This window comes from Phyllobates terribilis, unplaced genomic scaffold (genome assembly GCF_046119375.1).
Source record: "Phyllobates terribilis strain yellow unplaced genomic scaffold, ASM4611937v1 Scaffold_1__5_contigs__length_1240528914, whole genome shotgun sequence".
NCBI classification, from domain to species: Eukaryota; Metazoa; Chordata; class Amphibia; order Anura; family Dendrobatidae; genus Phyllobates; species Phyllobates terribilis.
Window position 1 is genome coordinate 1060644979 of NW_027362761.1, and position 27697 is coordinate 1060672675.

General features: G+C 42.6%; 1 protein-coding gene across 1 annotated transcript in view; it reads right to left on the reverse strand.

Annotated features, from left to right (window-relative positions):
* Window positions 1-27697, reverse strand: part of TUSC3 (tumor suppressor candidate 3) — a 417133-nt gene that overhangs the window by 150932 nt on the left and 238504 nt on the right. The window contains exon 3 of the mRNA XM_073645422.1: window positions 1765-1882. Within this exon, the coding sequence (XP_073501523.1) occupies window positions 1765-1882 (118 nt within the window). The remainder of the gene's footprint in view (window positions 1-1764; window positions 1883-27697) is intronic.

Consider the following 27697-nt stretch of genomic DNA (forward strand, 5'->3'; position numbering starts at 1 on the left):
TTTCATACAGAATTTTAACACATTATTCATATATCTTATTGACAAACTTGAGTTTGCAAAATAATTGAGAATACTTTTTTTCATACAAATTTTTCAATACACATTTTCATACAGAATTTTTTGGGATAGATCACTCTTCACTCCAGTATTGTTCATTTCGCCTTATATACTAGATCAGCCTAAAATGCTGCTTACAGCAATATCATAAGTCATGCTTTACATTTTTACAAATCCCGTTCACACACAGCATAACAATATCTCAGTACTTCCTTTCTTAATATCCTATTGTCCTTTGATCCTATTTTTTTATATTACAAATAAAACTGAAAACTATAAACATTTTGTCTACCTGTCCCAGAAGCTCAGTCATTTCTCCTCCTCCTCCTCGCTTTCTTGTGTCTGACTATAAGACTACTAGCTGCAGCAGGAGCCTCCCTCATCTCTACCCCATCTGCAGTAACATACAAAGGTTGATATGCCCAACCACTTTTCGTAAAGCCCTCCCATTCCCAGCTGTTCCCCATATGAGTATAGAATAGATATGCAAGAGATTAACCGCTGTGTTCTTTGTGGGATTTTTCAAGAATTTTGGTGTCAGGAACATGTAGAAAATCTTGCAGACTGACAAATATACATTTCAGGACTAGAAAAATAAACTACTACAGATATTGACAGGAAAATGATTCTGCTTAATCTAACATTTTTAAGCCCTTTGATTTGCTCTGTGCATTTATACTGGCAATAAACCAGTATACTAAAAAATTTTACTAATTTTACTAACATGAAGGTTTATTTTATAAAATGATAAACTGTGTTTAAAGAGTACCTCTCATTAGAATTTTTATTTAATAAATCAATAATACATGAGATACATTATAAAGTTAGTAATTTTCACATCAGAGAAATTTGCTTCTTTCTTCTCCAGGACTGATCTTTCATTTTCAATATTCTCAATTCCTGGGTAAAATCTGTATTCAGTGAAGACAGAATATTACATTACTGAGATAGGAGATGGCAGTTGGTGCTCATAAGATTCTATGTAGATGGGAGGAGCTCTGCCCTTTAGCTCCTCCCTCCTTTACACCTCTCACTTCCACATAAAGTCTTATCCGTAGCAACTGCCATCACCTATTTCAACAATCTTCACTGAATACAGATTTTACTCTGGAATTGAGAATTTTGATAATAACTGATCAGTCCTGACAGAAGCAGATTTCTCTGATAAGATATAATACAAAAATTTACGTTTTCATATGTAATATTAATTTCTTAAATAATAATTTAAGTAATGGTAACTCTTTAAATAGATAAGTATAGTGAATAAAAAGTGAATCTTACATTAAAATATTTCTGTGATCATTTTGAAGGGGAAGAATTTCCTAGATTGTATCATATGCCAGATTGATTACATCTTTTAGCATTACATTTCTTATTCTATCTATTTCATGATGGACAGTATTAATAAAAAAAATTATATATAACATCCATTTTTTAACTTTTCTATCAATGCAAAACACCAGTATCCCTGTAGTTATAATTGGGGCACATGGTTCTAAGAGAGTTGGTTCCTTCACCATAGCCCCGTACTCAGGACTCAAACAGCAAATGTCATGGGCTGCTCAAGCCTGTACAGGAAATAACACTTTGTGCTTCCGGCTTTAGGTGGGTGTGTTTCCTCTGGAAAAAGGATGGTTCTCAGTCTTTTTTTGTTAGTAGGTCACTTTAAATATGATTTATATATACAAGAACAAAAAAGGAACATACCTGTTGGAAAACATCTGCTCCTTCATCATAATCCACAATGGTGAAGAAAAGTTTGTTGGAAAATGCAGAAGAATATCGCCAAGAATTTGCAAGTACTTGATACTCTTCATTAGCTTGTCTGTTAAAAAAAATGTTATATTCAGTACTACATACCATATATTTTAAAGGAGTATATTTAGGATTATTTGGAAAATCATGTTTTGATTTAAAAAAACAAGACATTTTTATGCTTTTTTTATTAAAAAATATCAATTTCCCTACAATGTCTTAAATTGTTAGCACTAACTGTATGTACAGAAGTGTCTGAAGACTCATAGCAACACCCAGATATCTATTTATTTATGAATTCCCATAGGAAATAGCAAGCAAATAACACAACACAAAGTTCTTAGAAAAAAAATTCTCCAAAAAACATTATGCAAATTAGCTCTTACAACTAACCCACAAGTTAACCCTAGAACGCATGACCATAAAAATCTACTTTTTCACATACCTGGGGCCTTTTAGGCCCATGTGAAAATAACATGGAATAACTCAAACAAAAATGACAAACAACTATATACCTGAGGAATACCTGGAGTTTCAAAATTCTAACTAAAGTAATCTTGCAGAAAATAGAAAACAATTAACATGGCGGGCCTGCGAGGCCCCAGGTATGCGTTCTAGGGTTAAAGGGGTTTTCCCAACCATTTTAACCAATAGATCTTGGAATAATAATAAGTTCCACAATTGGATGTGATTAATTAAAATGTTCCTGTGCCGAGATAATCTTATACATGTGCCCCTGCTGTGTGCTGTGTAATGGCTGTGTCTGACCGTGCAGGGACATGGTCTGATCATACCACAGCTCCTGAGTAAGGGAGGAAGCAAAAGAGTATACAGACATCACAGCAGGGGATCACAGTTGATTCTTTCTTTGAGGTAAAACATTGTTTAAGAACAGTCAGGGAAATGTTTTAACTCACAGAAAGAATCAGCTGTGAAATAAAGCAGGAGAATTGCTGTCAGGAGTGGTCCGTGACCGCTCTGAGCCGGTAGAAATCGTCACCGAGCAGAATAGTTCAGTAGTTAGCAACAAACTGCCTATTGTTATGATCTGCAACATGAACTAAGGAAAGATAGGGGAAAGCTTTCCCTACAGTAAGACTAAGCTGAATCCCTACGATGTAGCGGGCAGCCTGTTCCTAGTGAACAGACCCGCCTTAGTCCTCGGCTAGTCTGAACGTAGACCTATAGCATTAAGGGAGGGGTCCCTAAAAGAACTAAGGACTGGGACAAAAATGGGACACCTCCTAAACAGAAAAGTAGTTGAAGAACACAAAAAGACAAACTGACAAAAAGTACTAGAGGTCCCAGAAGGACCAAGCGAACTGACAGAGAAAGGCACTGAAGCACCTGGCTAGAGAAACAGTCAAATACTGAAGTCCAGCACAGTCAAAAGGGCGGAGCTGGAATATAAAGGCAGATGGTCACGTGACCGCAAAACACAAGATGGAAAAAAACAAACAGGAGGGTTCTAACAGTACCACCACTTTTATGAGGATCCTCAAGGATGCTCCAGGCCCAGGCCTATCCGGAAACCACTTGTGGAAAGCCTTAACATGCCTAGCAGCAGAGACATCATCTGTCCTTACCCAGGAGTTGTCTTCGGGACCAAAACCCTTCCAGGAGACGAGATACTGTAATCTCCCTCTATGCCATCTAGAATTCAAGATATGAGAAATATCATATTCGCCGTCTTCCACCACAGGAGGAACTGTGACAGTGGCGTCCCTATCAGATAAATCAGCCTCTTTCAACAAGGAAACATGAAACACAGGATTAATCTTCCAGGAAGTAGGGACATCCAACCTAACAGCAGACGGGTTAACAACCTGAAGCACTTTAAATGGACCCACAAACTTAGGACCCAGTTTTTTAGAGGGAATCCTCAACCGCAGGTTATTCGAGGACAACCAACCATGTCACCCACAGTAAACAAAACCTCCTTGCGTTTCCTGTCAAAACACTTCTTGGACTTCTTGTTAGGCTCTTGAAGGTTGCAACATACATTAGTCCAAACTCTGTCCAAATCACCGGAAAAATTCTCCTCCTCCGGCACCGCCGACCCCAATTTGGAGAACGAACCAAAAGACGGATGTCTCCCAGTACAACATAAAAAAGAACACCCAGCAGAGGAAGATCTATGATTGTTAAGAGCAAATTCTGCGAGAGGCAGAAACTCAGACCTCACCTCTTGATTGTCCGCCACAAAACAACGCAAAAACTGTTCAACATCCTGGTTTTTTCTTTCAGTCTGTCCATTAGACTCAGGATGATAACCAGACGAAAATGACAAATGGACTCCCAACCTGTCACAAAAAGCACGCCAAAAGCGAGCCACAAACTGAGGTCCTCTATCAGAAATAATATCCGTGGGAACGCCATGGAGCTTGACAATCTCCTTAACAAACGCCTTAGCGAGTGTCTTGGCGCAGAGCAACTTAATGAATGGAACCAAATGACACATCTTACTAAAACGGTCCACGACCACCCAGATGACAGTAAAACCCTCGGACACAGGAAGATCAGTAATAAAATCCATTGTGAGATGCGTCCAAGGCGCACTAGGAACCTTCAGAGGGCAAAGCAACCCCGCAGCAGGAGTATGTGAAGTCTTTGACCTAGCACACACAGTACATTGACGCACCCACTTGATGACTTCCCTCTGCCATCCAGGCCACCAAAAACTGCAACTGATAAGTCTCTTAGTGTCCGAAATTCCTGGATGACCTGCCAACCGAGACTCATGACACTCCACAAACAAATCTCTCCTAAAGGCTCTAGGCACGAACAACCTCCCATGGGGAGTGTTAGATGGAGCATCATCTTGAGCTTTCAGAATCCCATTCTCCAACACGGAGTCCAATGCCGCCACTACAACTCCTTTCTGCAAAATGCTCTCTTCCTCCTTGGCACTGACTGTAGGAGAGAAGCTGCGAGATAAAGCATCGGCTTTAACATTCTTAGTACAAGGGATATAGGTAACAGAAAAATGAAACTGAGAAAAAAAAAGTGCCCACATAGCTTGACGGGCATTCAAGAGCTTGGCAGCATCCAGATAGATCAAATTCTTATGATCTGTGAAAACCAGAATAGGAAATCTAGCGCCTTCCAAAAAATGACACCAATGTTCAAACGCAGGTTTCATAGCCAGCAACTCCCGATTTCCAACATCATAATTCAGTTTGGTTTCCGAATTTTTTTTCAAAAATAAGGCACAAAGATGTACTTCATCCTTGTTCTCCTGAGACAAAACTGCTCCAACCCCTACCGATGAAGCATCGACCTCGACCAAAAAAGGATTGGTCTCATCAGGCTGCATAAGGATAGGGGCAGAACTGAACTTCTCTTTGAGATACTCAAACGCTTCAATGGCCTCAGTAGTCCACTGGGCTGTATTTGCATCTTTCCTGGTGAGATCGGTTAGAGGTTTAACAATTACAGAAAAATTCTTAATGAATTTCCTGTAATAATTGGCAAAACCCAAAAATCTCTGTATAGATTTAAACCAATAGACCTAGGCCATTCCTGCACAGCCTGAACCTTCACAGGGTCCATCTCAAAGCCCTCGCTGGAGACAATGTAGCCCAAAAAACTAATTTTCTGCACAGCGAACTCACATTTCTCCAGCTTAGCAAAGAGTGAATTATCACTCAATAACTGCAAAACTTCACGTACACTCTGCCAATGGGACTCCAGATATGGCGAATAAATCAAAATGTCATCCAAATACACAACCACATTCTTACCAATCAAAGGTCTAAGGCTGCGTGCCCACGTTGCGTATTACAAGCGTATATGCTGCGGAATTTCCGCAGCGTAAACGCTTGTAAAACGCATGTATATCGGCACCCCATGGTCCCCAATGGCATTCCGCAATGTCAATGTATATGCTGCGGTCAAAAATCCGCAGCATGTTCATTAATTTTGCGTTTCCGCATGCGGAATCAATGTGCGGATGGTACCCAAGTCTGGATGAGAGGAGACTCTCATCCAGACCTGGGTACCAAAGAACCTGTAAAAAAAAGAAAAAATAAAGTTTATACTTATCTTCTTATGTTTTCCCTCCGTCGCGCTGTTGTGTGAAGGACTTGCCACGTCATTGAGTCATGTGACCCATCACATGACTCAATGACGTCACCGCAGGTCCTGCACACCACAGCGTGAGCCGCTCAAGACTCCGGACTGGGCAGAGAATGCATCGGAAGGTGAGTATAAACTTTATTTTTTTATTTTTTACCATTCTGATTTATTTATATAGCGTGAACAAGTTGTCAAGCACTTTTCCAAGTGATGCTTAAATCACTTGGAGAAGTGCTTGATAACCCGCATGCGGAAATGCATGCAAATACGCTGCAAAGACGCCTCACAAACGCTTCTACCTGGCAGGAAAACCGCATGTAAAATCCGCATGCGATTTTCCCGCCAGGGAGAAGCGTAAAAAATATGCTTCAGTTCCGCAACGTGGGCACTTAGCCTCAGGATGTCATTAATAAGGTTCTGAAAAAAATGTAGGTGCATTGGTAAGACCAAAAAGTATCACCAGATTCTCAAAATGACCCACAGGAGTGTTAAAAGCAGTTTTCCATTCATCATCCCCCTTCACACGTAACAAATTGTATGCCCCCTGGAGATCAATTTTAGAGAACCACTTGGCCCCAACTAACTGGTTAAACAAGTCAGGAATTAACGGTAATGGGTAGGAATTGCGTACGGTAATCTTACTAATTTCACGAAAATCCAGACATGGACATAAACCCCTGTCCTTTTTCTTAACAAAAAAAAATTCAACTGCCACAGGCGACTTAAAAGGTCTAATGTGACCAGCAGCCAGGCTAGTCTGCATGTACTCCTCCAAGGCCTTTCTTTCAGGGATAGTCAGATTAAACAAGCGACTCTTGGGAAGAATAGCTCCCGGAACAAAAAATGGCGCAATGGCGCAATCATAATCTCTATGAGGAGGTAAAACTTGTGACTCCTCCTCCGAAAAAACCCTCCAAAAATCTTGAATAGGTACAGGTAATTCCCCTTTTTTCCACAGCCGCAATGCGACCATTACAACATTTATCATAGCACTTCGGACTCCAAGACTTAATCACATTAGTAGACCAGTCCAGTAAAGGATTGTGCAGTTTTAACCAAGGCAATCCTAGAACAACCGGAAAGGGTAAATTATCTAAAACAACCAAGTCCAAAATTTCTTGGTGAACTCCATTGATAGTGAGGGGAAATGCAGCAACGTTGTGAGTAATACATTTCAAGGGAGTGTTATCAATTGCAATCACAGAAATAGGTGATGACAAAGGTTTGGATTTCAATTTAAGGTTTTCCAAAAACCCTTTATCAATCACATTAAATGTTGAACCACAATCCACAAATACCTGAAATTCAATCAAATCTCCCTGCAAAGTAGTACCCCCCAGAAAGAAATACTCCTGCAGAGCGTAAACAAGCTATACGGGTGCAACTGACGTTTTTTTTTTCTTTACTTAAACGAAGCTCACAATACTTAATCAAATGGTCAGCTTTATCACAATAAAGACACAATCCCTCGGCGAACCTCCGGTCTCTTTCCTGAGAGGGGAGCAACTTCGCCCTAACCTCCATCGGTTCTCCGCCGACAGAGCAGATTTTCTGGGGACTAGGAACTGACATTACAGGAGTCTCTACCTCATTCAGCCTGAACCTCAGCCTCCTGTCCACACGAACAGCTAATTGCATAGCATACTGCAAAGTCTCAGGTGCAGGGAATGCAGATCCTTAACCCTTTCACTCAGACCAGCAAGAAATAAACATTTCAGCGCAGGATCATTCCATTTAACTTCTGAGGCCCATCTCCTGAAGTGTGTTCAATAATTTTCAACATCACCTGACCCGATTCAAACGCCTGAGTTCTGCCTCATCAGATGAGATTCGATCAGGATCGTCATATAATAGCCCCATAGCAGAAAAAATTCTTCAACAGACCTTAAACATGGATCATTAGGTTGGAGAGAAAAGGCCCACCCCTGTGGTTCATTGCGCAAAAGTGACATAATAAAACCAATGCGCTGTGATTCATTCCCAGAGGACCTTGGTCTCAAACGAATATATAACAAACTAGCATTTTTAAAGGAAAAAAAAAATCTTGCTGTTTACCATAAAAAACATCAGGCAGTCCTACCTTGGGTTCGACAAAATGCGCTCCAGAACAGCAGCTCACATGTTGCTGAAGCTCGGCCACCTCCAGAGACAATAACTGCAGGCATTGAGCCAAATCCTGGACGGAAACCATACTGATCCCCGAATTTCTTTCCTTTTAGTTTTTTGGGCTGGACTTACTGTTATGATCTGCAACATGAACTAAGGAAAGATAGGGGAAAGCTGTCCCTACAGTAAGACTAAGCTGAATCCCTATGATGTAGGGAGCTGACTGTTCCTAGCAAAAATGGGACACTTCCTAAACAGAGAAGTTGTTGCAGAACACAAAAAGACAAACTGACAAAAAGGTACTAGAGGTCCCAGAAGAACCAAGCGAACTGACAGAGAAAGGCACCGAAGCACCTGGCAAGAAACAGCCAAATACTGAAGTCCAGCACAGCCAAAAGGGCGGGTCTGGAATATAAAGGTAGATGGTCAAGTGACCGCAAAACACAAGTTGGAAAAAACAAACAAGAGGGTTCTAACACCTATTAGTTCTTAGCCCTATGGGCAAAAGTAACAATAGTCCTGGATAACACTTTAAATTAAATAAACATATTCTCCATGAAGACAGTCCACAGATTTTGCCAGATTTATAAAAAAATCAATCATGCTGGCCAAGCCAGAAAGCCAGACAAATCAGGGAGCTGACAATGTGAAATAGTGATGCATATTAAATGTGCCAAACGCAAATGGGTTTCTCAAAACTAGTGAGTTAAAGCAGCACATGGTCACCACTCCTCGCACACTTCCAAACCTCGACATTTCAACACCTGGCTCATGTTCTCGATCAACTTAAAGGAAGCTATAAAAGCCAACCTACATACACCTAGAAGTTTCCACTCAATTTGGATCAGATGTTTTAGGGTTCTTGGCCATGCTCTTCTATGCAGAGGACGGGTACTTATAGGTTGTTAAAGACCTTTGTTGGTCGTTATAAGGGGACATGTTTTTCCTTAGGTAGACTGACAAGCCGAAGAAAAATAAATAAATAGGCTATATGTCTTGAATTCTGTGGAAAGCCTTATAAAAGGGGTGCAGATTGCAAAACTACAGCTCCATACTGACTAAAGACTAAGTGCAGACTAAGTGCAACACGAAGGGAAGAGGGGGAGGAAGCCCAAACACTAGGGAAAGGGGGAGTGGAGACTCCTAGGCAGATCTAATAACACCCTGCCTACCCTACCGTCCCTATATAGGTTCCACTCCTATCGCTGAGCAGGACCCTAAACCCTGTATGTCCCTAGAGCTTGGCTCTAGATAGTGAGGGAGAGGGGTGAGCACTGGTCAGGCTCCACTACAAACTAAAGACAACAAGGTAGACAAACAAAGGGGATAAACTTAGCTTGAGCAGACACCAGAGGAGTAACGCCAACTGTCCTCCAAGGGCATCAGAGAAGAATCCAGCCAACTGCTAGTGCACCAAGCATGCACAAAGGTACATAGAAGTATCACCGGCGATTGCCTAGAGCAAATGGAGTGTTTTTAACTCCCATGCAAGGGTGTGTCAATCAGCGGCAGGAGAAAGGTCGCCGCTGGATCTTAAAAGAAGAAGGATTAAGAAAATGTCTGCAATGCAAATGCCAAGCGCAGTGACCTTCTACAACCAGATTAAGAGTGTCTGTCTATTACACCTAACACACCCATCAGTGGCCACTTCGGGAATTGCAGTGGTCGCTAAACAATGTACAGAGCTGCGACGTTCAACTCCGTACATGGTTTACATCCAGCCACGGCTGAAGAGGTTGCAACTGATTAGTGGGGGAGCCATGTATTAGACACCCAAAGATCTTATACTAACAATCTGTTCAAAAGTTAGCTCATCCATATAAAAATACGTTAAAAAGGGTTTATGCTGACTTACAGGAGTGGCTACCCCTAATACGCGGCACTAGAGAACCCACTTTATTCTTTTAGGACAAAATTTGTCCAAATTGTGTGTAATAGAAATACATGAATAACTTCTAAAGTCCATTTAGACTCACGCAGTTCCTTATATCTTGAGAAAATCTGGTCTTTCTGATACTTTCTATAAGCAAACAACACAATTTTGTGATTCTTTAGAGACAAATATACAGTAATGATGTCTTTATTTAATGAACAAAATGAAAAAAAAAAACAATTTTAATAATGATATTGCATTTTATTCATGAAAGAAAATGTAATAGTAACTAGGAAAGCATTCAAGCCCCTTAGGGCCACATCCAAGTTTTGAACATTCTGAAGCTAGGTTATATACGGCAACCGACAGCAATGGGTCTATTGGGAGAGATAATGGGCCCATTTTTCAAGGTAGAAGGAGATTATGAAATAAAAAAATAAAGAGCTCTAAAAGTGAAGTGAAATTAAGCTGTTTGTTCAAGGCAACTTCCTAATAGGATTTTCTGTGCTGAATATCTATAAGCCGGAGCTTGGCAAGGTCAATAAAAGTATGTCATAGGAACTAAAAGTTAATAAAAATAGAAAGTTATATAAATGTATACACTCTATAATAGATGGTTTATTACAGGCATACAATTTTATATTACTATTTGAAAAAAAAATTATTGTTTAGTTGTCTTAAAGGGGTGGGCTGATTTTCAGCCTTTAGGAGTGCAGAACTTCTTCTTGCTGGGCGCGGCGCACTGTTGAAGATAGACAGTTCACACCAGTGGCATGGTCTGAACTATGTGTGATTTCCAGACTGCTAGCAGAAACAGTTTTGCCTCTATAGGATGGTAGTAGCTGCTACACATCTACTTTGGCTCAGAAGGGCTCTACTCCTTTCCCCTATGGCCATTGCTCTTTGCTGTGCTCCACAATGGGTTTTACAAGTGGCCCGATGTGCTCCTATGACATCATCTGCCTAGGCCTATTTAAGGTCCACTAAGACACACACCTGTGTCTTGGTATTAAGGCTCTTAGTCCTGTTTGATTTGCTGTGCACCCCTATATGCTCCTGGTCTGCTCTGCCCGTGTTGTTTTGCATTTTCCTATATCCTGTGTCCTGCCTGTGACCTCCAGTGATCCAAGTCTTCATTTCAAACATGCCTCCCCGCTGCTGCATCTAAGCCCGGGATACATGTGCCCACCCGGACCAGGGGCTTAGAGGATCCACCTCACAAGGTCAGCCCGACAGTAGCGCTGGGACACTAAAGCCTGATGGATCCAGGAATTTGGCCAGCTTGAGAGCAGGGCTAGTAAGGTACTCCTCTTGTATAGGATGCCAGCCACTCTGAAGTGACCAGTAGTCTAGGCAACAAGCAGTTATCTATAGAATTAAAAATATCTCCATTTTTGAGAGCAGAGAGGAATTTTTAAGAGTAAATGGCAAAGTTGCTTTTTTTTCAAGCACCTAGCAGCTTTAACCATTAAATAAACATGAGAGAGACAACCCCTTTAATGAAATTTGCCACAAAATAATGGAAGCAAGAAAGTCCAAACATGAAAAAACATAATACATTTTATTAGTTAATCTGGTCTGGATAACTGCATGATAAAAAAAATAAAAAAAAGAATGTATGACACAGAAAATGCTCTACCCTCTCTTTCCTGATTCAGTTAATCAAAATAACCTCAAAACACATTTATGGTAATATATACCTATAGAGGTCTGTTACTGTTTACAATATAGAAGGTACAGTACCAATTTTTATGCCTCAAAACAGACACAGGTAGACAAAGTGTCAGAGGCTTAATGCCTACAAAATATTCAAAAATGCAGCTAAGTGCAAAGCCCCCAGAAGAAGCCTACGCGAAACATGACTTGGGGTCTTTCTCACTGCTCTCCTAGACCTTGTCATTTTTTACTTTGCCCTTGATGTCTGACCACCATTGCTTTAGTATTAGCATTTTTATACTTTAAGTATTTTAAGTACTTTATTTGTGGGACAACCCCTTTGAGTTAATTTACTTTGAAATCGAAAAAGTAACATTATTTAGATAAAGCACTTGGGTTATGCTTTCTGACATTCGATACTGAAGTGCGACAATTTATAAATCAATACATTTAGGCAGAAGGTCCTGGTATATGCTAAGGTATTGGTTATGTTCCATCTTAATTCACAAATGTGTCTCTTTTTCTTGGATAAAATCAAACACCTAAGATTTAGTTTCTGAATGGCTTGGCACCGTTGTGTACATACGGTCAAGTATTTCATGGATGAAGCATTTTCTATTTTAAACGTTCGTGTAAATTATAAATACATTTTCACATGTGCACGCGACTTTTTTTTTTTTAGGCGTGAACAGTCTGTAACCTGCCTGAAAAAGCAATAAATAAACACTAAGAAGATGAACATATGCAATGCAAAAGCGACTTACTGGTCTTATATTCAGTCTTTTGATCTTATTTTAACAGATTCAGGCTTTTAAAAGACACAAAGCCGTTAAGTGACCTGACAATTCTTCAGACGGCTTCCACCTAGAAGTCCCTAGTTTATTCAATATAAGCAAAAAAAATAGCTGATGACCAAAGACGTTGCAAAAAAATATATATGAAAAGTCACCCAGAGAGATGTTTCAGGGCAAAAGTGTGTGCTAAAGAATTTTCCTATTAAAATTTCGTTGGGTGCGCACACATCTAAAAATTGTGGTGTGCACATACCCTAAGGCCTCGTTCACACGTTGACAATTTTTGGGGCGTTTATTATCACAGCATTTGTAAGCTAAAACCAGGAGTGGAACAATCAGAGGAAAAGTATAATAGAAACACGTCACCACTTCTGTATTTTTCACCCACTCCTGGTTTTGGCTTACAAATACTGAGGTAAAAACTCACCAAATACTCAATGTGTGCACGTGGCCTAATTCTTTTTTTTTTTCTAACATCCGACTTATCTATCCAGCTGTTTATACAGAAACTAGATGGTGGCCCGATTGTAACACATCGGGTATTCTAGAATATGTATGCGGCCGACCGGACGCGACTAATCAGCGAAGCAGTGTTTAAATGGGTTGTGCACTACTTTAAATTAACCCCCAATGTATCCCCCCGGGGCCCCTAATGAATTTTGGAGGACCGGGGAGCAAGGCCGCTGGTCGGGGAACTTCTGCTGTGAGCAGCCGGAGATGACCGGCTAGCACAGGGTGAGCGTGTGAGAGTGAGAGTGTGAGGGGGAGCGTGGGAGGGTGAGCGTGTGAGGGTGAGCATGGGAGCGTGTGAGGGTGAGCATGGGAGCGTGAGAATGTGAGGGTGAGAATGTGAGCGTGTGAGGGTGAGCGTCCGAAGGTGAGCATCAAAGCGTGAGCGTCAGAGCCTGAGCGTCAGATCGTGAGCGTCCGAGCGTGAGCGTCCGAGCGTGAGCGTCAAAGCGTGAGGGTGAGCGTCTGAGGGTGAGCGTCTGAGAGTGTGAGGGTGAGCGGGTAAGGGTGAGCGTGTGAGCGTGAGCCGCTAACGGCCGCCATCTTTTTCTGAAATCCCGCGTCGCTGATTGGCCGCGGCCTGACCAATCAGCGACGTGGGATTTCCTGGACAGACAGACAGACAGACAGACGGGATAAGACAATTATATATATTAGATGATATCATTCACTTTGGCTGGCTCTCTAGTGCTGGTAATCATTGAATTCTCATTATCAACATCCTATTAGCAAATCACTACAACAATGAGAAGCCAGCGGGTCAAATCACCAGGGAGTGGTGAATACCATTACCTGTCCAGATTCCATGACAATATCCCTCCCTAGACTGTCAATCAAGTACGACTGAAACTGTGATCCATATTGTGTCTAATTTAATCTAACCTAATATATAACTTACCTGAAGAGAGCAGAGACTCTAGAACTAAATCTAAGAATAATATTTAATGGAGGCGTTCCCACAAGTCAGGGCTCATTCAGACGTCAGTTTTTCTTCCACCAGTTATATCTGTGTTTTTCTCGGATAGAACTTGTATTTACTATAATCAATGGGGCTGTTCACATGTCCATGTGTTTTTGCAGACTGAGTGGTCTGCACAAAATCACAGAGATGTCTGATATTGATTTAAAGGGAAACGGTCATGTTAAATAATGATATTAACCTGCTGACATGGGGCTAATCTGCAGGTTAACAGAGTGCGGCGCCGGCAATGAGAGCCCCGCTGCCTGGAGGAAATTAACTTTATTCCACCGGCAGTGCTCGGCTTCCAGTAATGGGGGTGGCGTCGGCGCGGTTTCAGTCACTCCTCTATTTATGGAGAGCGGTGTCTGTAACGGCACCCCCAGCAGTGACTGACAGCGGGCTATCAGAGCCGGCTATCAATCAGTGCCAGAGGCCTAGTTACAGCCACCGCTCTCAATACACAGAGCAGTGACTGAACCCGTGCAGGCGCCACCCATATGGCTGGAAGCCGAGCGCTGCCGGTGGAATAAAGTTCATTTCCTCCAGGCAGCGGGACTCTCAGAACAGCGGCCTGGCAAGTTCAGAATGCTGTTATCCTGCAGATTAACCCAATATCTGCACGTTAATGGTTTTATTCTACATGACAGGTTCCCCTTAAGTCACACATCAAACTCGCCAATGCAAGTCTATGTGCCTGTGAAAAAAAAATTAAAGAAAAGCACTTGGATGCAATCCGTGTGCTGTCTATTTTTCACTGACTGATAAGAAATGCTTAAGAAAACTCAATTTTTTTCCCTACAAGTGAAAAAACGATTAAACTCTGATGATAAAAACTGACAGTGACCAAACACTGCTGAAATCTAATAAAAAACACTGATGAAACTTGGGACTTTTTTTTGTACGAGAAAAATCACTGACGTCTGAATGAGGACTTAGGTGAATTTGTCTTTAGAACACGAAGACAATGGAAAACCTTTGCAGTAAACATGGGTCCACATGTGAAAACCCACAACCCACAGATAAAAAAAGATGGTGAGACCACTACAAGTTAAAATTAGTTCTAGTCTTCTGGAGTATTTTTCTGTTCAGCAGAACAGGTTTCTAGAACCGTGGGGTCAAAAATGGAAAGGTTATTTTCGGAAGTTTAGGCGAATAAGTAAATATACAAGGAAAACCGGGATCATTGCTGAAGAACTTGCAAAGGCTACTCTGAAACTGCACACATCCAACACTGAAGAGGCAAAGCTGCTTCTATTTGCAGCATCGGGGAGCTCACAGTTGAGGTCACCTGGCCATGCCACTGGTCAGTGCCGTCAACCATCAGGAGCACCCCCTTTCTGGAAAGCAGGGAGTCCGGAGTCTGGAGAACAGTACACCCCTGAAGATAGAAGATAAGAACAACTTTTTAACTGAGATGTACAGAACATTAAACTTGAGCTCCCTCACACAACTTCCATTAACTATTTAGTACTAGTAGCCCTTGCCTCTAGAATACTGTATAGGTCCATTGTACTGATAATCATTGTTGTTTGCAGTAGTAACACCATATAATTAGCGGCACTCCAAGGGTCACGCATGGTGATTTGTAACAAAATCTGTTTAAATGATTTTGTTTCTCAATTATTGTGATAGATTTGTGGATTATTGGATAGTGTTAATATCTTAATTTGGTGAAAACAGATGCTCCTCGAATCCCGTGGCAGGTGTACACGTAAAGAGCATAACTCTTACACGTTGCTTGTTATTTGCAGCATGGAGATGCTCCAGTCTCCAATCAGCTTAGAAATCATGAAATCTTAGAATAGCAGAAAATTCCTGAGAGCACGAAGATCAATATGTGAAAGCAGTAACATCATTGGAACACTTTATATCAGAATAGAAGTCTGCCTGCGTGAGTTATTACAGTACAACAAGCGGAGACGATGCTATTAGGACTTAACTCTGCACAATACCAACCACAGCACAGTACCAGAGACTTCAATTTCCAGACACTCTGTTTACTTAACCATGAACATAACGTAATAAACCAGACGTTTAAAAAAATACCTAATAGAAAATAAAGTGCTGTTAATAGTATTTTTCTGGATAACCTCCATATATGTATTTCTGACATTTAAACAAATACGGTAACAAGGAAAAATGACAGGATGTATAGAGGTACTATATGGGAATGCTACCATCAAAAAAGGTTTTTATTAAATAAATAAAAAAAAACAAAACAAGAAACTCCAGAATAAGTATTTTCCTGATTGTCATTTATCAAAAAACTAGTAAAACAGCCACCAACAAGCATGTAAAGGACATTACCTTCCAGCAGGAGTTGGGTTTGAATGTGTGGATTGTGTATGATTGGTGGCGGACAGCAAGATCTTGTAAGTTACCTTGAGATTTCACAGCTTTAGGAAGGTCAGTTTCAGAAGCAGAGGAGGAGTTGGGGAGAGGGGGAGGGTTAGAGCTGGTCAAGCTGGTAACATAGATGAATCTGTTGCTGTGATTAGAGACCAGTGGGTGACGTAAGTGATGGTGATAGCAGCTGACAGAGAATAAAGGGGGTAGTTTCCAGCACAACCGACTGGATAAAAAACATATACGGTAAGTTTATTGACTCAAGTTAAAAGTTCATTAGAAGTTAAAAACCTCAACTACCCTCGTTTTTCTCTAAGATCGGTTTCACTCATCCGTGTTTCATGGTCAAAGTACAGACTGCAATGTGACAACTGGCTGCAGGTCTCCTGACCCAAACTCAACAGCCTCATATGCCTATTAGACTTTTTGAGTTTGAGTCAAGAAATCTGTGACCAGTCCGTTAAATGAAACCGGCCTAGACAAACTCTCTCTCCAGCATTAAAACAAATGTGGCTGATTGGTAAGTGCTGAAATCATGTTATTGATGGGTAACTGCTGTGTTAAAGGGAACCGGTTAGTCGATTCATGCAACCTAATCCACAGGCAGCATGAATCAGAGTCTGGATGTATAGCTGCAGCCAGATAGATTGAAATGCACCAGTGTTTAAGAGAAAGCATGATTTAAAAATTCAGTCAGGGACCATAGGTAGAGACGAGACTATTCTGGCCCCAGCGGCTTCTTCCTGCACTGCTCCATGTGATTGACAGGTTTCTCCTGGGAGTACATCATGACAGACCTGACAATCAGCTAGGGAGGTGCAGAAAGAAGTCAGCCAGGGGCAGTGCTGGACTACTCTCCTCTCTGCTTATGGTCCCTGACTGGATCTTGAAACTATGCGAGGTCCCGAAGCATTTCAGAGAAAAACATACTTGGCTGCATTTGTACAGCAAGGCTCTGCTTCATGAGACTCACGGTTTGGGCAGCGTTAATCGACTGACAGGTTTCCATTAGTGCTACAAAAAGAACTGGTTTAATAGAAGCTACAAGATCTTGTATTAACCTCCTTTTCATAAAAGGTCCTTTTAAAGGAAAAAGTCCAGCTATATAATCCATATCCAACGCATCATCCACATTAAAGCCACTACTCACTCTACTAGTGATGAGCGAGCACTAAAATGCTCTGGTATTCATTGCTCGGGTCGAGCACATTGAAATACTCGAGTGCTCTGTCCGAGTAATGAGCCCAATGTAAGTCTATGGGAAACTCGAGCATTTTTCCCACGGCTCACCCCTGCGGTCTGCAGAGGGCCTAAAAATTGCCGAAATCGATGGGAACAGTGCTCAAATGACATGAGAACAGCATGGGGAAGACCCCTGGAAGCGTTTCTGACTCTCAGGTCACTGCTGTTAATAACGTTGTCAGAGTATTACGCCACTTTTACGGACTCACAATAAAACATACAAAAACTAAAACAAAATGGATTTTCCTGGGAAAGATGTTAAGGAACATCCTTTCCAGGATAAAGATTTGTATATAAGGCAAAATAAATAACCAAAAACAAAAATGCTCCTCCACACTTTGGGCTATGTTCACACATAGCGTTTTTGATGCGTTTTTGCACTTTTGCATTGCTTTCAACCAAGACAAATGCATTGACCAGGAAATGTAATTTTAACATTTTACAACCTTATCTGGCCATGTGGTGTGTGAAACATCATCAGACACATCCTGTTTCATTTATGAAGGCGGGATTGTTAAAGTCACAAACACTATTTTTACAGGCCTACTATTCTTAAAGGGCCAGCAGTCGGCCCTCGCTATTGTTAGAGAGTCGTCAGCCGGCTATGCTTTGTTGTTCCCATTATTAACGAGTGGGTCTCCTATACTGTTAGTGACTGCAAGGGCTGCCAAAAATTTGGACGCAACCCAATACCCCTTTGAAGAGACATAGAGGAGGGTCTCAGTAAAAAAAATGTTACCATTATAAAGGAGCAGGTCTCCTATAGTGGTAATGCCCATGCTGTGACTGCAAGGGCTGCCAAAATTTGGAAAAAAAAACACTAACAATTTAAAGACACATAGAGCTGGGCCACAGTAAGGAGTACAACATTAGAAAGGAGAGTCACATAGAGGTGGGCCTCTGTAACAACATATTCCCATTAGAAAGGAGAGGGTCTCCCATACTGTTTGCCTATGCAGTGAAGCAACGGCTGCCAAAAATTTGGAGGAACGCCAATGTCCATTGCAAGAGACGTAGATATGTTGATATGGTACATATGGTGGTGATATGGTAGTGGAGGATGAGGATGCAGAGAAAGAGGAAGATAAGAGCAAATAGACAAAATCAGGAAGCGTATACCCATGTCTGGGTGTGAAGACAGAGGTGCATGGGAATAGAGTTAGACCTCCCAAAAACAGACACTGTATTTGAATTTATGTTAAGCTGATATCATTCGGAAGTGTTGAGAAGTCTGGGCCAAATCCAGCCCTTGTTCATTTTTATAAGAGTCAGTCTGTCAGCATTTTCAGTTAATAGGTGAATTCGCCTAAAGGTTATAATTCCACCGGCGACACTAAAAACCCGCTCTGACAAAACGCTAGCGGCAGGGCAGGCCAGGACCTTCAAGGCGTAGAGAGCCAGTTCATGCCACATGTCCAGCTTGGATACTCAATAATTATAAGGCACAGAGGAATCACGGAGGACACTGGTACAGTCGGAAAGGTACTCCCTCAGCATCTTCAGCAACTTTTCCCTCATTGGGAGAGTAACCCCGCGCATCAGGGCTTGTGTGATGGGAGGGTCTGATAAAACTGTCCCAGAACTTTGACAGTGTTCTTCTGCCTCTGCTCGATTACATTTGGGTATCGCTCGCCCAAACGAACTGTGACCTCTGCCGCCAGCATTTTCAGATGAGAATTTTTTTAATAATTCCGCAACAAGGGCCTTCTCGTACTGCGCCATTTTATTAGGCATGTCCTGCGTGGGAATAAGAGACAGAAAGTTCTCCTAGTAGTGTGGGTCTAGAAGTGTCACCAACCAATAATAACGGTCATCCAAAATTTGGACAATACGAGCGTCAAACTCAGCCATGTGTGCCAGACTGCAAAGAGGCAAGATTTCCGTGTCCTCACCAAGGGGACGACTGACTATGCTCTCCTCCTCCTCCCTGTCCTCAGGCTATCCAGGCTGAACAGACGGTATGACAGTTGTGTAGGTAGTACCGTCTATAGCGCAGGAAACTAGCTCCTGTTCTTCCTCCTCCTCCTCTTCCTCATTGTCACCCAATCCACGTTGGGATGAGATAATGCTGGGCTGTATGGAATCACCCTGTATGGTTCCTTGCTCCATCTCATCATGCAATGTATCCTCTTTAATTGTGAGCAGAGAGCGTTTCAGAAGACAGAGAAGAGGGATGGTGACGCTAATTATGGTGTCATCGCCGCTCACCATCTTGGTGGAGTTCTCAAAGTTTTGGAGGATGGTACATATGTCTGACATCTATGTCCACTATTGAAGTTTTATGTGTGGAGTCTGACCTGAATACCGACGGCCTTGTTGATGCTGGTAGTCAACAACTGCCCTCCTCTGCTCACATATCTTTCCCAACATCTCGCCTCAAAGCCGCCACCAGGTTCCGGCCATTGTCACACACGACCATGCCTGGCTGTAGGTTCAGTGGTGTCAGCCACAGATCGGCCTGCTCTTTCAGAGCTGTCCACAACTTTTCAGTGTTGTGCAGTTTGTCACCTAAGCGTATTAGCTTCAGCAAAGCCTGCTGCCGCTTGGCCGAGGCAGTGCAGTGCTTCCAGCTTGCGACTGATGTGGTCATTTCGGAGATGGAGGCAGAAGAGGAGGAGGAGAAGGTGCAGGAGCTGTAGAATGTGGGAGCAACCCTGATTTACCCAAGGTCCACAAACCTCGGCATCGGGAGGATGTGTTCCGTCCCAAGGTCCGACTGGGTCCCAGCTTCCACTATATTAACCAAGTGTGCCGTCAGCGAGACGTACCGTCCCTGCCCACAAGCACTTGTCCACGTGTCTGTGGTTAGGTAGATTTTCCCAGTAACTGCGTTGTTGAGGGCACAGCTAATGTTGTGGGACACATGCTCGTGTAATGCACGGACAGCACACCGGGAGAAATAGTGGCGGCTGGGGACCGAGTACCAAGGGATGGCCGTCGTCATCAGATTGCGGAAAGCTTCCATCTCCACGAGCCTAAAAGACAACATTTCAAGCGCAAGCATTCGCGAAATGTGTAAATTTAGTAGTGTGGCCTGTGGGGTGATGGCTGTGTATTTGCGCTTGCGTTCCACGGACTGGGGTAGGGACAACTGAACGCTGTGCAGGGACAAGGACGTGGACGTGCCTGCTGATGGTGCTAGTTGAGAGTGTTCAACGACAGGTGCAGTGCGGGAGGCATCTTGGCAAGCGCCATGGACAGGGGATTGGCATGCACGCACAACAGAGGAACAAGCAGTAGTGTCACCCGCAGACACTGTTGTTGGACCCTGGGGATCGGCCAACTTAGTCGGGTGCTTTGCTGCCATGTGCCTGATCATGCTGGTGGTGGTCAGGCTGCTAGTTTTGCTACCCCTGCTGATGCTGGCCGAGCAGGTGGTGCAAATGGCCTTTTTGGGGTTATCTGCAGAGTCTTTAAAAAATAACCAGACTTGGGAAGACCTAACAGTTGTACTGGCAACTTCTGTCGTGTTGGCGTTAGGAGGAACGCTTTCCCGCCTTTTGTCTGCTTCTTCCTGCCTGTTGTGGTGCTACGCCTCCCTCCCCCTGTATGCTGCTGTCCTCGCTCTGTATGTCCCCTTGCCAGGTTAGGTCAGTTACCATATCATCCACCACCTCGTCTTCCACTTCCGCACCCTGGTCCTCCTCCTGACTTTCAGGCAATAGTGTCTCATCGTCATCATCATCCACCTATTGCGACAGTAATTGCACTTTCCCACAGTCGCCTTTGTGTGACCATGACTGCTCCAATATTTGGGCATCGCTACATGCATTCTCCTCTTTACTCGCTTGAAGCTGACCGGGCGAGAGGCCTGAATTTACAAATGGAAAAGTAAACAGCTCTTCTGAGTGTCCAAGTGTGTGATCAGTTGTCTCCGGGCACTCGGCATGGTGGGAAGGAGGATCAGGGTGAGGAATATGTGGTCCAGACTCACAGCTACTGAGACTTGACCTTGTGGAAGACAGGGTGGTGGGGGTTGTGGTGGCAAAGTGACGAAGCATTATCTGCTAACCAACCAACAACCTTTTGACACTGCTCTGGGTTCAATAGTGGTGTACTGCAGTCCCTAGTAATTGGGAAAGGAAGGTCGAGCAACAAGATGTGGGTGCTTGTTGTAGCACAATTTCAGCTTGTACCTCCTTCTCTGCCTCTCAGATCTCGCTCCTGAGGACTGCAGTGAAGCGGCGCAGGCGCGCATGTGCGAGATCTGAGAGGCAGAGAAGGAGGTAATACAAGGGCAGGCCAGACGAGTGAAAGAGGCATGTTTTTCTGGGCACAGCACCACTCTTTCTCTTTTTTCCATACCCCGGGCGTCCCGGACGCCTGCAGCTTGCTTCACTTACACCTTCCCAGTGAGGTGCCCCCTCACCTCGTCACTGCAGTCCTCAGGAGAGAGATCAGAGAGGCAGAGAAGGAGGTACCTGTAATAGGATACAAGGGCGGGCCAGAGGGATGTGCTACCGCTCTGATAGTCTTGGAGACAGGGAGAGCTGGGCAGGCAGGGAGAGCTGACCAATCCAAGCAGGATTTGTATACAACAACCAGCCAATCGCCAGTAAGGTTCATCACTTTAAAATTACCATATTGAAATCGAATTTGATTTTTTTTTAATTTTTACCGTATGTGCGTTAGAAGAGGGGTAGTCTTATACGGCTGGTATATCCCAAACTCTATATTTTAACTGGAAAAGTTGGGGCTATTCTTATACACCCAGTCGTCTTATACTCCGGAAAATACGGTTCTTAACCAGGATCTAATTCATCTGTTGGACTTAGAGAAGTAATATGATGCTGGGATTATTTTTGCAGAATGCTGTGAATGATCAAGATTTAGACTTAGGGGTTATATAATTTAGGGCTAATTCACTGCATATTGCATCCCATGTAGACACATATACAGTGGTCTACATGGAGGAATGGGCCAACATACCAGCAACAGTGTGTGCCAACCTTGTGAAGACTTACAGAAAACGTTTGACCTCTGTCATTGCCAACAAAGGATATATAACAAAGTATTGAGATGAACTTTTGTAATTGACCAAATACTTATTTTCCACCAAAATTTGAAAAAAAATTTCTTTCCAAATCAGACAATGTGATTTTCATGATTTGTTTTCTCATTTTGTCTCTCATAGTTGAGGTCTACCTATGATGCCAATTACAGGCCTCTCTCATCTTATTAACTGGGAGAACTAGCACAATTGGTGGCTGACTAAATACTTTTTTCCCCCCATTGTAAGGAATACATAACAGTGAAACAGGCCTGTGCGAGACAGATTTCTTGCTGGTTGGTAGGTGATCAAATACTTATTTCATGCAATAAAATACAATTTAATTATTTAAAAATCATACAATGTGATTTTTCTGTTTTTTTATTTTTAAGTTTAGATTCTGTCTCTCACAGGTGAAGTGTACCTACGATACAAATTACAGACCTCTCCAATCTATGTAGGTGGGAAAACTTGCAAAAATTGGCAGTGTATCAAATACTGTGTGTAGGGTAAATATCTATATACACACACATATACATACACATTATATAAATAATATATATATATATATATACATACATACACACACATACACACATTGCCTTATTTATTCTTGTTATCTAGATAATTGCTTTCCAAAATAATCAATTTACCTGTATTAAATCTCTGGTTTAATCACAAGCTAATAAAGGACATCGCTAACTAACATCAATGTCTAAAATGAATTACCTTTTAATGAATACCATATGAGGCGTGTACTCACTACAGATGATGTAGACACCTTTAGTTACTATAAAGGAGAATTCTTACAGCTAAAGACAGAACATATTGTCACATCATACGTTCTATGTATTATCAGTTTTACCATACGAGTTCATGGCAATTGTAATATGTCCAAACTAAAGAAAATGTTATGATTTCATGGCCAAATAAGCTATGCAGTGAATTAGAGTTTGTGGCCATTATTCTACTTTACTGACCCTTAGCTTCTGATGGCGGCTTACATTTCCCAGGTCACTTCTCTAGTAGTTGGTCTCAGAATCTTCCAATTCTAAACTTGAACATGGACTTGGTCTGATCTTTTCTCAAAACTGCTCAATTTCTGATTTCTTTGCATTATGACTGAAAATCCTGGGCCTTCTCAGGATTCTCCTATCTATTCTGTGTACAAAAATACTATCTTCTTTTTAATTCCACAGATAAAAATAAATTAAGCTGTACTCATCCTCCACAGGTCCAGCAATGCTTCTGTCTCCACCATTGACCCTAGGGCTTTGTTGACAGGCTACAATGATAATGTTACAACAGCAGCGCACATGATCACTGCAGCCAATCACTGGGCTCTGTAGTCTTGTTCTGACAACTTTGGCATTACTGCTGAGACCAGTGATTGGCTGCAGCGGTCACTGTGCTGTAGTCATGACATCTGTCAACAAAAGCCATAAGCAGCGGTAGAGAGGCAGGACAAGACCTACAGTGGGCCCTTTGGGTCTGCTACTAAACATCTCGAAACACACTCCAAAAAGCCCACATTGGGGCAAGATTTGCACAAGCCCTTGTACATTTTTTTTAAACTAAGACCAAAGGAATTTCTGGGCAAAATCAGAACGGTTAGTGGATATGCAAATGTTTGAAAGCTCTAGATACATAAAATGACACATTATTCAACATTTTATGCTTCTTCACTTTAATATTTTATTTATGTAAGTTCTAGTAGAGGATTTCACTGCAATGACAGTAAAAGGATCCATTTACACCTTGCAATGTAAAATAGTATATCAAGGATTTCACACATCTCTCACACGTATATTAGAAATGTGCCCGGTTATGGAAATTGTACCCTGCTTTACCATTGCTGCCTGTCTTTAGAACTTATCATACCACATGAGAATGTCAGTTTACAAAAGAATATGTTTTGTTCACTCTCACAATAAGATAATTTCACAAGTCATTTTATCAGGCAGGAAATAATGCAATTTAAGAGCAGCTATACACAAGGAAAATCTGAATGTCTCGAGCAATTCAAATATGATAAATAGAGATGAGCGAATCAGTTCTAAACTTATCATATTCGTCGCAAATATCACAGAAAATTTGGGTTCAAATGGATGTAGCAAAATAGTGGCCAGAAGGCAGGAAAGGGGTTAAACAAGAATACATAATACTCATTTGTCTGAGGCCCACACCTCACCTGTCCTGCCCTCGCAGCACCCAGCCTGGTTTACCAGTCTTCACTTAAAATCTTCTTCCAGTCTCCAGTCTTCTCTTTGGGTCTTCCTGTGCTGACAAGGCATCCCATGATCATGCACCCCGCAGACCACGTGAGGCCTAGTCAGTGCAAGGCTGAACATAGACCAAAAGAAAGGAGGCTAAAATAAAAGCTGGAGGCCAGAAGAAGATTCACGGCAAAGTTCGGAGAGTCAAGCAGGGACCTGCGGAGGCAGAACAAGTGAGGTATGGGCCTAGCATAGGCGAGTATAATGTTTTAGTACCGTTTAACCCCTTTTCAGTCCTTCATTTATTATTTGGGGTCTGGAGAGTTCTTAGAGCAGTGGTCCCCAAACTTTCTTACCTTGAGAGACACATTTAGCTCAGAGCTCACATCGAGAGTTCCCCTCCCTGAATATCCATCTACCACCTCCCCTACATTAGTGACACCCAGAATACCCATTATCTATATAAAGAGCCAAAGAATTGACACACAAATAACATTGAGGCAATATAGTTACATCCAGGGGTTCCCCACCTTACCCTGACTGAGTATTCTCACATCAAGAACTCCCACCACACTATTGCATGAAGCCTCAATTACCTTCTTTGTCTGGTAGTGTCATCCTATCTCAAACTTACTTGAAGAAACACTCCTATCAAAATTTTGTCCTCTTAATATATTGCAATCATATTGTATAGCACCGTGTACTTATAATTGCTCTTTCTACCCAGATAATTTTTCTCTTTTCCATTAGGTCTTTGACATCACATGATTAAAAACTGACTAGCTGAGTCCTTTTAAGCTCTATGTAGAAACAGGAGGTCAATTGTTCCTGCATTAGTCATAGGTCACTGCAAAAGTCTCTATCAGGGAGGGGAACAGAGCAGCTGGGTCAGAAGCTGAAGAGGGGAATGATAGATACAGGGACAAGAGACTTCCTGTTTCTACATAGACGTATGACGGCCTACAATTTTCACATACCCCCAGACCAGAGAGCAGACAAGGTGGAGGTGTTGGCTTGCTCCTTTCACCACAATGTGCCTTCCAGGTCATCTACCCAGTTCCCTCACTTAAGTTTCATTCCTTCGAAGTCCACACCGTTAGACTCTTCAAACCCTTCTCCATGCGAGTGGCAGTTGTATATCGCCCTACAAGCCCCTTCCATCAGTTTCTGGATTACTTTGCCACCTGGCTTCCACACTTCCTACCTGTGATATTCCCAGTCTCATCATGGGGGATTTTAACATACCCATTGATAAGCCGCTTTCTTCATCTGCCTCTCATCTTCTTTCTCTAACAGCCTCACTCGGCCTCTCATAGCTTACTAACTCGCCTACACATGAAGACGGGAATACTCTGGACTTGGTATTCTCACGACTCTGCTCACTGCATGACTTTTCTAACTTCCCTCTCCCACTTTCTGACCACAACCTTCTTTCCTTCTCTGTCAAGAATTGTCTCCTCACCCGGGACACCCCCACTTACCTTATACACAGAAATCTACGTGCCATTAATACTCAGCACCTTATGAACAATCTACAGTCATCTTTAGCCCCCATCCTCTCCCTCTCCTGTCCAGACTCAGCATTGCCACACTATAACAACACATTGCAGAGTGCCCTGGATGAAGCAACACCTGCTACACACAGAATGACCCGGCATAGACGGCAGCCCTGGCACACGATGCAAACACGTTTTCTCCAGCGCTGCTCAAGGTATACTGAGCGTCTGTGGAGAAAATCACTTTCAGCAGAAGACTTCATCCACTATAAGTTCATGCTCAAAACTTATAACTCTGCCCTCCATCTGGCTAAACAAGTCTACTTTACCACTTTCATCACATCTCTAGCCAACAATCCTAAACGACTCTTTGAAACCTTCCACTCCCTCCTGAGCCCTAAAGTACAGACCCCCATCACCAACCTAAGTGCTGACGATCTGGCCACTTATTTCCTACAAAAAATCAATTATATCCGGCAAGACAATTTTGCACAATTCCCGTCAGAGTCTGGATCCCTTTCCCTCCAGCACCTCAAGTTCACTTTCCATCTTTGAGCCGGTCACAGAAGGAGTAACCAGACTCCTCGTCCTACAACTTGCAACAGTGACCCTATTCCCTCACATCTCCCAGCTGTTTCTCTTGGATCTCTCTGCCGCTTTTGACACTGTGGATCACCAACTCCTCCTCACTATGCTCCGCTCTCTAGGCCTCAAGGACACCGCTCACTCCTGGTTCTCCTCCTATCTCTGTGACCGCTCTTCACGGTATCTTTTGCCGGCTCTTCTTCCTCTAATCTTCCCTGTACTATTGGTGTTCCACAATGATGAGTCCTAGGTCCCCTCTTCTTCTTGTATACTGCCCCTATTGGAAAAACCATCAGCAGATTTGGTTTCCAGTATCATCTCTATGCTGATGACACCCAATTATACACCTCTTCATCTGACATCACCCCCACTCTAATACAAAATACCAGTTCTTGTCTGTCCACTGTCTCTATCATGTCCTCCCTCTATCTGAAACTGAATCTCTCCAAAACTGAACTCCTTATTTTTCCTCCCTCTACTAACCTACCTATACCTGACTTTTCAATTTCCTTGGGTGGCGCCACCATAACTCCCAAGCAGCAAGCTTGCTGTCTTGGAGTCATATTTGACACACAACTTTCCTTTATTCCCCATATACAATCACTCACTCGCTCATGCCACCTGCACCTTAAAAACATCTCCAGAATCCGACCTTTTCTCACCTTTGATATTGCAAAAACTTTCACTGTCGCTCCCATTCACTCTTGTCTGGACTACTGCAACTCTCTTCTAATCAGTCTCTCTCTAAACAAACTCTCTCCTGTCCAATCCATTCTGAATGCGGCAGCCAGGGTCGTATTTCTATCAGGCCGCTTCACCGATGCCTCTACCCTATGCCAGTCATTGCACTGGTTACCCATTCACCACAGAATACAATACAAACCCATCTCTCTCACCCCCAAAGCTCTCCACAGTTCCGCACCGCCCTACATCTCATCCCTCAGTTCTATCTATCGCCCCTCCTGTGCCCCCCGTTCTGCAACTGATCTAAAACTAACATCCTCCTTAAACCGAACCTCATACCTCCGTCTCC